General features: G+C 38.1%; 1 protein-coding gene across 1 annotated transcript in view; it reads left to right on the forward strand.

Annotated features, from left to right (window-relative positions):
• LOC127021137 (neural-cadherin-like) overlaps positions 1-12,998 on the forward strand; it is a 70,829-nt gene that overhangs the window by 31,041 nt on the left and 26,790 nt on the right. The window contains exons 8-18 of the mRNA XM_050904069.1: positions 608-780; positions 1,685-1,853; positions 2,617-2,787; positions 4,140-4,312; positions 5,384-5,551; positions 6,147-6,396; positions 6,494-6,621; positions 7,498-7,684; positions 8,433-8,576; positions 10,039-10,322; positions 10,845-12,459. Of these exons, the coding sequence (XP_050760026.1) occupies positions 608-780; positions 1,685-1,853; positions 2,617-2,787; positions 4,140-4,312; positions 5,384-5,551; positions 6,147-6,396; positions 6,494-6,621; positions 7,498-7,684; positions 8,433-8,576; positions 10,039-10,322; positions 10,845-12,459 (3,462 nt within the window). The remainder of the gene's footprint in view (positions 1-607; positions 781-1,684; positions 1,854-2,616; positions 2,788-4,139; positions 4,313-5,383; positions 5,552-6,146; positions 6,397-6,493; positions 6,622-7,497; positions 7,685-8,432; positions 8,577-10,038; positions 10,323-10,844; positions 12,460-12,998) is intronic.

Here is a 12,998-nt window from a genome sequence, read left to right on the forward strand (position 1 = left end):
CTCTGACGGTGCCTTTCTGTCCCATCCAGCAGGGTGTATCATTTGGGTGACTTGGGAGAGTAGCAAAATACAGGTTTCTGAGGATATGCCTGTATAGCTAAATGCTGCTGTGATTGTGCTGCAGGAAGGTAAACTGGAACTAATTTCAGTTGAGCTAGCATTGGTAGCTACAGCAGTAGACATGGTGACACATGCTTCATTGCAGTAATGATACAGGAACATAGCCAGGCTTGCTGGTGGGGCAGGTGCAGTTAAAACAGAAGTCTGCCACAATGTTTCTCTGGATTTTTTTGTTTTGTTTTGTTTTTTTCTGCAGCGGATAGATGAAAGCTAGTATGTGCAGGTCAGCTGAGTTATAGCTGTTGTCTCATTTAGCTCTGTAGACATACCTGCAGAGAAACAAACCTGTTGTGCTGTCTTAATTTTGTTTTAATATCAGACTGCAGTAAAAATACCATAGTTAAATTAAAGTGTAGCAGCCTTGTGGTTTATTGGTGAATAGGTAAACCAGAATGGTTTGTTGTTTTGCTTACTGGTGAGAACAACAACAGTAATTTGTTAATGTAGTAAAAAAATAAAACCCCACAACCTATTGTTGTTTTTACAGGGCTAGTTAGACTTCGTTCAAGTCCGTTTCCTAAGCTGCAGGGGACAGAATATGTACTTTATGTCACAGCTACTGATGATAATGCCTCTCGAGGGCCCCATTCTCTTACAAGTACTGCCCAGGTTGTCGTGAAAATTGATGACGTCAACAATGACAAACCTGTCTTTCAGAAGGTAACTACCTGAGGCTCGGTCATTTGTATTAGACTGTGTGGTAAATGTTTAAGACTGTGTTGTTGCTGCAAGATGAGCTATTCAAGAAGTGGTCTAGTTTTGTCTCTCTTTGAGTCCTGATGCCGCTGTCTTCTCCATCTGTTCCATCCTTCTCCAAAGACTTACAGGGTTTGCTCTCCTCTTCTGGCAGAACAGCTCCTGTGAGCACTGTCTTTTCCCTGAACCACGTCTCATCTCTGGCATTTTAGAAGATGAGGTTGAGTGAATAACTTTTGGAGGTTCAGTGTGACATATGTGAGGAGGAACTGATAGGTATAGCTGTCTATGCAGTGGACTTGTTCCAGAATATTCCAGAATACCTCTCTAAATTACACAGGCTTCTTTTGATGATTGTATGTCTGGAACTGATGAAAGAGAGAAGAATGAAAGTGTTTTAGCTTAATTTGTAAAGTACTGTAAAAAATAGGTACTTGAATATGTTTTCAGAATGTTAATTCATATTAAAGATCTGTTGTCTAAAAGTTTCAAGTTTGATGCTGATGGCTAAAATGTTGATGGGCAATGTTGCATATTTTGAAAAGTCAGTGACTATTCATGTTAGTCTTGGATAGTCTTAGTAATATGTCCTCGACAAAGTTACTTTGTGTAGAAATCCCTTTTTGACCAAAGCCATTCTGTGGTTTGGGCAAGTGTATGCCCTCTTTTTTATAAGACTTTTGCTAATATAGAAAAATATTCGCATTTGGAAGTATATGCAACTGTAACTTTTTCTCCAAATATTTTCATTAGTTGGCGGTGCTCAGTGGCTTCATGATGTGTGTTGTTCCCCCCTAGTATATCTTTAAATCAAATGGCATGGTAAGTCCTTGGTTTTTTTCCCCCTTCCCCCCCTCCCTTCTCTTAGTGTCAGTATTATCGGGAACATGCTTCTGTATTGGAAAACCAGCCTTCAGGGACAGTTGTACTGCAGGTTGAGGCCACTGATGCTGATGAAGGAGCCAATGGTATAGTGAAATATGGCTTGATGCACAGAGGTGGTGTCCTACCAGCATTCAGTATTCATCCTGACACAGGTAAAGCGAATATCAGAACTGATACCAGCATATAGAAACCACTTTGTTACACTGATGGAAAAAAAGCTTACATAAAATCAGACTTCATGCTTCTTCATTTAGTTTCTTGATAGCAGACAAAATATAAACTGTATTAACGGCATGAACAAATATTCTGCTTTTAGTTTCATACATGTCCAGTACTGAACTAGAACTGATGTTCTCTCTGAAACGTGGAAGTTCTGCTGTGTGAAATAACTTGTGTGTTTTTGTAACCGGATTTAAAAAAAACACCATATTTTAAGTGCTCATTATCTTGCAACATTGCTAATGGCATATAAATGATTTATCCAAATGACAGTAGTCTTACAAACAGCAAAGAGACTAAGTCTTGGAAGACCAAAACTAAATTCAAGCTGAACTTTTGGAGGATAAAAGACATGAAACATGCCTTTACCCTGTACTTACTGCTCTTCAAAAGAAATATTTTTTATAAACTCATTCTCTGAAAGTTAGTTTGGTACTTATCTCCATTTTCTAAATTTAAGTCCAGTTGTGTGTAGATGTGAGTGTATATGAAGTTTGTATCTGCCTGAGCAGTACAGTTTAAGCTGTTGAAATTGTTATATCTTGTGATTGGGTCCTTGAGCCTGAAGTTCACATTATAGGTGTATTTAACCTATTGCATTGTATCTCAACGTATTGACAGACAAATAAGCATCTAAATGTAGAATATTGTCAAATGCATAGTATTTTAACTCGCTGGTATTTAATTTGTTTTCAGGAATTCTGACAACTGTTCAGGTATTTGATCGAGAAAAACAGAGGGAATATCCTGTCACTGTGACAGCAACAGATCAGGCAGCAGAACCGCTCATTGGAATATGTCAGATAAATATTATCATCCTGGACCAAAATGACAATGATCCCAGATTTGAAAACACCCACTATGAATGTAATTGAGAGTCATTGGATAGAGTTTCAGTGCCCTGAGTGTGAGCTTACCTGATGTCTGATTTTTGGGTTTTGTCTTTTCTGGCAGTATGTCGTGTGACCATCTAGGTGATTGCAGCCAGAGATGCACTTACTAATTGCAGAATTGTTATTCTGCATAACGTGCAATGTAACAAGTACAGTCTTGACTCATAGGCCTTCCTGAGTGTCATGGGAAAATTCCTTGAAACAATAGCCATGTCAGTATCTTTCCTTATCTGAGTATACCAAATATCTATGGTACTACAGAGAGATGTGAACGTTGTAATAAGAACGTAAGTGTGCAGCGCTGAGCACTAACTTATCCTTTGTTTTCTGATTAATAGATTTTTGTCATAACTTTTGATTACATACTTTTCCCATCTGAAATTCATAATTCTTCATTGTTTGTTGTTTTACCTTTCCTTCTTGGTTGTCCAAAACCCCCTTCCTGTTTATGGATAAACACCCAGAGGCATGTATAATATTCATAAAAAAAAGAATACTGATCATTCTCAATTAGTTATACTATGCAAATCCTAGAAAGTAGTTTCTGACAATGTGGTCCTTTTCTTCTCCCCTATGAGGATAGGCTGAGAGAGTTGAGGTTGTTTAACCTGGAGAAGAGAAGGCTCTGGGGAAACCTTATAGTGGCCTTCCAGTTCTTAAAGGGGGCCTACAGGAAAGATGGGGAGGGAGTCTTTATCTCAGGGAGTGTAGCGATAGGATGAGGGGTAACGGTTATAAACTGAAAGAGGGTAGATTTAGATTAGATATTAGGAAGAAACTCTTCACTGTGAGGGTCGTGAGGCACTGGAGCAGGTTGCCCAGAGAAGTTGTGGATGCTGCCTCCCTGAAAGTGTTCAAGGCCAGGCTGGATGGGGCTTTGAGCAACCTGATCTAGTGGAAGGTGTCCCTGCCCGTGGCAGGGGGGTTGGAACTAGATGGTCTTTAAGGTGCCTTCCAACCCAAACCATTCTAATGATTCTGTGATTCTGGTTTTATGCAATAAATTAAAATTCCTTTTATGTATATATTATACAGAGCAATTAGTCCCTTAGTAAAAATACAAGACAAAAAAAAAGTAGTATCTTACGAGAAATAAGAATTAGAGGTTATGAATGTGATAATATGAAGTTCAAATATGATCCATAGCTCTGGAGTGATAGCAGCTCTTTAAAATATTCAGTTTGATTTTTATGACCATTGTTCCAAGGAAGATAAAGTTATAGCTTCCATACGTTATGACTTTAGTATTTCTTCGTTTCTTAGTGAGATGTTCATGGTACTTCAGTGAATTAATGACCAGTTTGAAATATCTTTTCCTTAAATTAGATTTCCTAAGAGAGGACACAAGAGTTGGGACCAGCTTTCTTCGTATTGCAGCCCATGATGATGACTACAGCTCAAATGCTGCCATTACATATTCTATAGCAAATGAAGAACCAAATTATTTACAAATTAATCCTACTACAGGCTGGGTGTTTGTGAACCAACCCATATCTCGGGTATGGCACTTGCTTTCATTTTTAAGCTGTCTGTCTCAATGTATCATAGGAGGGACTGAGGTCACAAGTTTGTGTTACCCCTTCACATTAAAGGATCAATACATCATGTTTAAATTAAACATGAGTCTAAGGCTTTTAGCTGATGAGTTCATTGACTGTGAAATGCATATAAGCAAGCCCTGCTCTCAGCTGGAAAGTAGCAGCTGACAGCACTGCCTCTGAGAACTTGTTCTTCCCATTTCATTAGCTTTGGCATACTAATACCAAGGGCTGGAGGGCTGAGACCGTAAGCCGGGGAGCAAGAACCCAGGTGTGGGACTTCACTATGTTAACAGGCAATGAGTTAAGACACAAACCTGAATGTGAAAGACTGTGAAATTTTGATTCTGATACAGATTCCCAACTTGATACATGTTAGTCATGGTAGACTAAGCATAGCTATCCCTCAGGAAGGTGAAGGCATAATGAACAAAGTTGTTGCATGTAGTTAACTAAAATTTACCAGTTTCAGCCATTTCTAAATACCTACATAAGCAGTTTGATATTTTTAGAGTTGTAAAGTAATTTGTGTTGAAACAAAAAATATTATTGTAGATGTCAATCTTTAAATACCTATTAGATACTTTTAATATTGAAATTTAACTTCTAAGTAACTGACACACAAAACTTTGGTGAAAGTGTATCCTTTTAATATATTTTCTTTATTGAATCTAAGAACCCTACAGACCTAATAACAAAAACTATTGATAGGTAAGCTTAAGAACTCAGGTGCTCCACAAAGTGGGGTTTTTTGGTTTTGTTTTAAACTTTGTGTGAAATTTGCTAAGGTTTATTGAGACAAATAGCAACATTTTCCAACAATCTTAAGTAAAGCAAATAGCAGAATTTTCAGTGACCTTGCACCTACTTCATATTCTGTGCACAGTATTCTGCAGTTGTGGGTGTTCTTCTGTGCAGGTTTTTTTAAGTGTGCCTTTAATTTTATGTATTCATTTTTTTTTTGGGGGGGGGGGGAAGCTCATCAGAGCCCTGATCAAAACCCTCTGTAATGAAACCTTTTTTACTGTTCAGAGGTCATCTATAATTCGAGAGGTTATTGCTACAGATGGAGGTAATAGGAGCAGTAAAGTTGAACTTGCGGTAACTATTACCAGTGCAAAAAATCAGCCTCCACAGTGGGAAAGAGACAGCTATGAAGTTGTTATTCCAGAGAATACTACACGAGATGCATCAATTTTGGTAAGGTTGGGACAGACTTGTTTGTCTGTCTCTAGCTCTAAGGCTGTAGAGTAACTGAATGTTGCTGATTTGCTTAAATACAGTGAGCTTTTGTAACAATTTTGTGTATTGTAGGGACCAATGATCTGCTATCAGTTTTCTTTCAGAAATGCTAACAGTAACCAGAATTTTTGCTCTAATTTGTATGTGTGCAACCATTATTTAATTTCCTTCCCATTTGGACAACACTATAGGTGTTACAGTTTTTTGAATGCTTCTGTGTTACCTGAGGTGATTATTGGGCTTGAAGTACTTGGAGTTGTTCAGTTTGATTACTCGGAATGAGTAATCAGAACAGCTTTATGAAGTCACTCCAAAATACATATTTTTAGAATAAAAGAGTGAGTAACCAAACATGTAATGACTGGTAACCTTTGGCTGCAGCTGTTTGTGGCCTGGAGATGCATCAGGCAGGGTTAAGATTTGGTATCAGGAAATACTTGCTGGTGTTTTCAGTTGAAAGGTGAAGATCTGGGAGAGTCAATACACAAAAACTTTTAGAAATGTTGCTGTACTTACAGAAGTGTTGATTACGCAAACTTTTTGAACTATGCAGACAATCAAAGCAACTTCTCCCCTTGGTGATCCCCGTGTGACTTACAACCTGGAAGAGGGACTTGTTCCGGAGACCAACATGCCAGTTCGTTTCTACCTGACTCCAAACAGACATGATGGTTCTGCTTCAATCCTGGTAGCTGAGCCACTAGATTATGAAACAACAAAGAGCTTTCTGCTGAGGGTTCGAGCACAGAACGTTGCTGCAGTTCCTCTGGCAGCATTCGCTATGGTCTATATTAATGTAACAGGTGTGTAAGCTGTTCAGTGATGTTATAGTATAATCGTACTTTTTTTTTCTTTAAAGTTTTACAGTTTTCTCTTTATGTGCTCTTTTTGATGTTTTAGATGTCAATGACAATGTCCCATTCTTCACTTCATCTATTTATGAAGCCTCAGTAACAGAGGGAGCTGGTGTTGGGACATTTGTTGTTCAGGTGTCTGCCACTGACCTTGACCTTGGTCAGAATGGTGAGGTAAGCAAGTGGGGACCTACATCTTTGGTGATGAAAGGTATGGAATAACTTCTGTATGAACAATGGCTAAATAGACTAGAAATGTTCAACCTAGAAAAGGGATGACTAATAGGGAAGCATGAGGTGAAATAAAGTAGTTAATTACATGTTTCTCTGTCTTGCCATGTGAAAAATGCAACTAAAACTAGTAGGTGTGAGACAGAAAACAAAGAAGAAATATTTATACAACCTGTAGTTCAGGTGAAAAACTTGCTATAGAATGCTCTGGTTTGGAAAGGTCTACATAGACCTAAAATGTGATTGGATAAATTAATGGAAGAAAAAATGCCTTAAAAGCTTCTGCGAGTTGTGTATCATTGAGCGTACTGAAAACTGAATCCTTACGAAATATGTCAAGTTAACACCAAAAGTGGATGTATTCATTACTGATTTTAAAAATTGAAATTAGGTATATCCTTAGAACAAGAGTGCAAGCTGAAGTCAAGTGCACGAAAACATATATATAATAGAGACTAGAACATGGTCCATGATAGCGAGCAAGTTCAAATCAGCTCACCTGTGGCTATTATAGTAGTACCTGGGATCTTTAGCCGAGTTTGAGTGCTGTTGCACAAGCACTGTGCAAACGTGAACTAGTGAACTCAGGAACTGATTAGACAGGACAAATTTATTTCCTTTATGGATTGGCAGTCAGCATGCAAGGAAGTTAATTGACTTCAAACTAGATTGCTCAAGCTGGCAGTTCTGCCCAGCTTTCCTTGCCGTGATGAAGTTCTCAAACACAAGACTGTTCTTCCTCTCTTTAAGTACTTGTTTAGTTGTGAACTATCCAACCAAAGGAAGGTATAGATCAACAACTTCTTTTTAACCCTTTAGATAACTTACTCCCTGTTACATGACAGTGGCAGAGACTACACATATTTTCGCTTGGACTCACAGACAGGCTCGATATACAGTGCCTCAGTGTTTGATAGAGAGAAGAAGCAGTCCTATCTTCTAGAAGTCAAGTCAGTAGATGGCTCTGAATCGGCTCGACCTGGAAAACATGGGAAGCCAAACTCTGGTAAGAGACAGATGTCTGTTGCAAGAATGATTTTACATGGGTTGGTCTCTGAAAACAGAAGCTCTGAAATGGAAGGTTAAATGTTAATTTCCTTTTCTTCAAGTGTACTTGTGAAAGAGTGTCTGTTGTTTTGATTTGGTGGGGTTTTTTTTTTTCTGTTTGTCTGTGCAACAGTTGTGTCAGAGATATTTTATATGATGATGAGACAAGTTTTTTGTTCTGAAATTAAAATAAAACTAGGGCTTCATAGTTAGGGTTTAGAGAGTATTTCCTAGCTAGCAAAGATGCACCCATTATCCGTAGGATGCAGATCTTTGGGTAGTGGAGGTGTTTCCCAAAGCAGTGCATATGGTACTGTATTCAGTCAAAAGTAATTATGAAGTATGAAGCAGGAAAGTTCAAGATAGAAAATCCCATTCTCAGTTGATGGCTGTGCTTAAATAAAGACTTAAAATTTGGCTTTTGTGGCTTCAGGACAAAAAGTTATGACTAAAAACTGTACAATTGCCCTATTAGGCATCACGTATTCACATATTATCTGTTTAAACAAATTGGATGTGACATTCATTTGATATCCAAGTGCTTTTGAGTAATGTTGATATATATATTGTCCACAACCCTAAGGGTTTGTTTCTGTATTGTCTGCATATTCGTCTTCATTTAATGTGCAGCTAGACAGTTTAAGGAATTGTAGCTGACAGAAGTGGCACAGCTGAGTATTTTAATCTCTTGTTTCTTGTCTCTCTAGACACGGCCTACGTGCGTGTTTTTATCAGCGATGTGAATGATAACAAGCCTGTCTTCACTCAGAGTGTCTATGAAGTAAATGTGGATGAAGACCAGGATGTGGGCTCAACTGTCATTACAGTCAGTGCTAATGATGAAGATGAAGGTAAAGTATTGGAATTCCCCATAGCTGTGTCTAAAATATTAATGAGTTAATTTCAGCACACCAAGACATATTTAGTGGTGTTAGAAAGGAAAATGTCTTTTTGCCTCTAGATTTTAAAACTTCTTTAAGTGTGAACTGATTGGGCATGAACATTAGTTCATAATGGAGCTGTGAGGCATAAGTCAAATAACTCTTATTTCGGGAGGCAATGCATTAATGTGGGATGATGGGGAATAATTTCTGTGCCAGCAACTACAAATTTATTATAGGTCATATCATTTTCTTACAAATGGGTGCCAATAAAAATGTCCTGGTTAACTAGAATGAATCAGACTTGATTTCAGTGAGATTTGTTTGCTTTCGCTATGGACAGTACAGTTGTATTGTTCTTTATTTTTTTTGGTACACGTTCTCATACTTGACACTGGACTTCCTAAATGCATATGATGAGTCTTAGCTGTATTGCTTTATCTGTAAATCAGTCAGGAATTCAGCCATAAGTCATGTAAAAATAAGTACGTAACCAGTGCTCATAAATAAGAGAGGGAACAGTACAGACTTCCATCTTTTGGCCATGGTGCGCTACTGATTTCACTTTGCTGTATGGTGAAACCATGCTTTTTTTGTTGCACAAGTCCGAAAGGGCTGTTCTGTCAGCATGTCTGTGAGGTGCAAGTACATCCTGGCTGCATTTGATTCCTCACCCACTCAAGGAGGTTGAGGCAAATGTGGCTAAGTTGTATTGAAGAAGGATTTACCTACTGAAGGAACTTTCGGTTTATTACTTAGGCTGCCTGTAAATCTACTCTACAGTGTTGGATCGGGGACCTGATGTGATGGATATATGGCACTTTGTTTCTGTCCTCTTAATAAAGTAAATGATTAAAGATGTAGCTGTGAAAGAAGGGAAGAAGAGAAGAATGGTAATGTGAAGGTAGAGCTTGCAGAAAGGCTGAAAGTCTTTACTTGATCTAAAACCATTGGCAAATTGGTACTGCATCTGAAATTTTGAGAAGTTCTGTTAGGACTGTCTCCTCTGGCTTGATACATTATTATCCTGTTTATTGGTAAAGTCTATGCATAAATGAATATGAGTGCAGAATGGTTCTATGGTATGAATTATTTTATGATCACTCGTTCTTACATGCTGGGTGTTAGCAAATAAGAATTTGTCCCATAGCCTTGGCCAGTCATATTGATCCTTCAGTGAATTCGAGGGATCGTAAGTAAAAGCAGAATTAATACTTCATTGCAAAGACACATTTTATAATTAGACACAAATTACAATTGAACATATCAGAATTGAAAATGCTGATAAGTAATCTGACATAGCTGCGTGTTTTAAAAGACCGCAAAACTATAGTACCAAAATCAGTTATCGTATGATTTGTACTTCATCTTAACATCCCATGTTTTAATCTACTTCAAATGTGTGTTTTCTGACACTGTTGGTAATTGACAGGAACAAATGCTAAATTACGGTATCAGATCACAGCTGGAAACACAGGAGGAGTACTTGATGTAGAACCAGAAACAGGAGCCATTTTTATTGCCCAACCACTGGATTATGAAGAAACAAAAATGTATGAGATTCACTTGTTGGCCTCTGACGGGAAATGGGAAGATTATGCAGTTATCATCATCAATGTCATTAATAAAAATGATGAGACTCCAGTTTTCTCTATCAATGAATACTATGGAAGTATAATTGAGGAACTGGATGGGTTACCAGTCTTTGTACTTCAGGTAGTGTATGCAGTTTCAGAGATTATAATATTTCAGTGAAAGAGCACAGATTACTCTGGTACAATTATGTTAATAATCCAGCACAGCTATATTAATGAAATTTAGTTTTACTGAGGTGTTTTTTGTCAGTGGCTGAAGAGAAATGGACTTTTATGGGAAAGTAATTACAAAGATAGTAAGTAGGATAAGCAGGATGGATCGTTTGTGATCCTAAAAAGCAAATCATTAACATTTTAAAGTAGCTATCAGAATAGCATAGTTAAATTACCTCTACAAATATGAAAAAATAAAATATTATTTCAGTATTAGAGTATCTACATTGTTATTCTAGTGCAAAGTGTATTTATCTACTCTGAATTGTCCCTCGGCCACCTCTCATTTGCCATTCATCTGGCATGCACATATTAATAGCATGTGATATACTTTTGCTTGGACTCCTTTAGACTGTAGCAGCATAGAGGATATAATGGAATCATTCCATATTTTATAATTTCTATGTCTTTGTTTTCAAAACTTTCATAGGTTATGGCAAATGATCCTGATAGTAATGTGGATGAAGGAGATTTGAGATACTCATTGCACGGGCATGGTGCAGCTGATATTTTCACAATAGATGAGAAAACGGGCAGCATTTACTCACACAAGATGCTGGATCGGGAAGAGAGCGCATTGTGGAGATTTGTTGTATTGGCTACTGATGAAGGTGGAGAAGGACTTACGGGATTTGCTGATGTAATTATTAATGTGTGGGATATAAATGACAATGCACCCATGTTCACATGCATGCCTCATGATTGCAATGGGAGTGTCTTTGAAAATTCTCCTGCAGACACGTTAGTCATGGAAATGGGTGCAGTTGATCGTGATGATCCAAATGTAGGTCTTAATGCTGTCCTGACTTACAGGATAACAGAGAATGTAAAAAATGAGTTTGGTACTGACATGTTTAATATCAATCCCAATACTGGTACAATCCATGTAGCGGGGGGAACGCTAGACAGAGAAAGGACTGACAATTATTTTCTTACTGTTGAAGCAAGAGATGGGGGAGGACTAACAGGAACTGGCACTGCCACTATCTGGATTGCAGACATCAATGATCATGTACCTGAATTCACAAAAAAGAAGTGGCAGGCAACAATTCCTGAGAACAGTGCCATCAACTCAGAAGTTCTGCAAGTGTGCGCTACAGATGCGGATGTTGGGGACAATGCTGACTTAATATTCAGTATCATCGGGGGAGACCCAGATCAGAAGTTTTCTATTGAGAATGACAAAGAATGGCAATGTGCCACTATTCGACTGAAAAAAAAATTGGATTTTGAGAATGCACGTGAAAAGCAGTTTAATCTTACTATTACAGTGGAAGATTTTGATTTTTCTAGTATTGCAGTGTGCCTCATTGAAGTTGAAGACTCTAACGACCACAGCCCAGTTTTCCTTTCTCAGTTTATTCAGACAGGCCATTTCTTTGAAAACACGCCTGTAGGTACTACGGTAACCACAGTGAGAGCTGCAGACAAGGATTCTGGTTTGAATGGGAACATTATATATTCTATAAAGTCAGATTCGGATCCTATGAGACAGTTTGTGGTTGACCAACATGGCCACGTGATTGTGGCAAATACACTAGATCGTGAAGTCATTCAAAAATACAGTTTAATTGTACAAGCTTCAGATCGAGGGACACCTGCCCGCACTGGAAGCATTACAGTTTTGCTTAACTTGCTTGATGTTAATGACAATGGACCAAGGTTTGAGGCACCGTACATGCCTGTAGTTTGGGAAAATCTATTGAGGCCTGAAATAGTGTATATGAACCACACATCAAAACTGCTTCATGCATTTGATCCGGACAGTGAGGAAAATGGGCCACCCTTTACATTTTCTTTGCCACCAGATTATGAGACTTCTCTGGACTTTTCTCTTACTGACAACAGAAATAACACAGCAACTGTAACTGCTTTGAAGTCCTTTGACAGAGAAAAGCAGAAGGTGTTTCATCTGCCAATAGTTATAACAGATAGTGGGATTCCAGCTATGAGCTCTACAAACACCCTAACTATAACAATTGGTGATGAAAATGACAACTGCCATGAGTCTGGCCATAAGGAAGTCTATGTGTACAGTTACAAAGGTAAGTGCTATCTGGATATTATATCAGATTCATTAATATGGCGCAGTTTTACGTAATTTCTCTCTTGCAGTTCTTAATTTATTTTTTAAATGGTTTACATATTTTGAAACTGAAACTCCAATTCTGTAAACTACTAAATAAAGTAGAAGGAGTAAAGTGTATTTGCAAAGCTCAGACCCTAGTGTGTAAAAGATCATCTGCCAAAAAACTGTTAGCTGCAAACAAGTATATATTGCACTTGCAGAAAAAGCAGTATTTTTATAAACTAATAAAATCTGTTTTCCGTTCACTAGTTTTCACCTACACAGAGGAAAAGTTTTTTGTGTGCTCACACATGATTCAGAAAGTATCTGACGCTGAGAGATCTGGAGATGAGAATGGCAGAACTGAAGCAACTTAGAGAAACAGAGGTTCATAGATGAGCCCCACCCAGAAATTGTAGACCAGTCCCACCTCCACTGTGACAGCCACTGCGTGGCTGAGCAGGATAGAAATCTTGTGGAGGGAGGCTTTCTGCTGGCAAGAAAGGATCCAAGAGA

The sequence above is a fragment of the Gymnogyps californianus genome, chromosome 12, assembly GCF_018139145.2.
Source record: "Gymnogyps californianus isolate 813 chromosome 12, ASM1813914v2, whole genome shotgun sequence".
NCBI classification, from domain to species: Eukaryota; Metazoa; Chordata; class Aves; order Accipitriformes; family Cathartidae; genus Gymnogyps; species Gymnogyps californianus.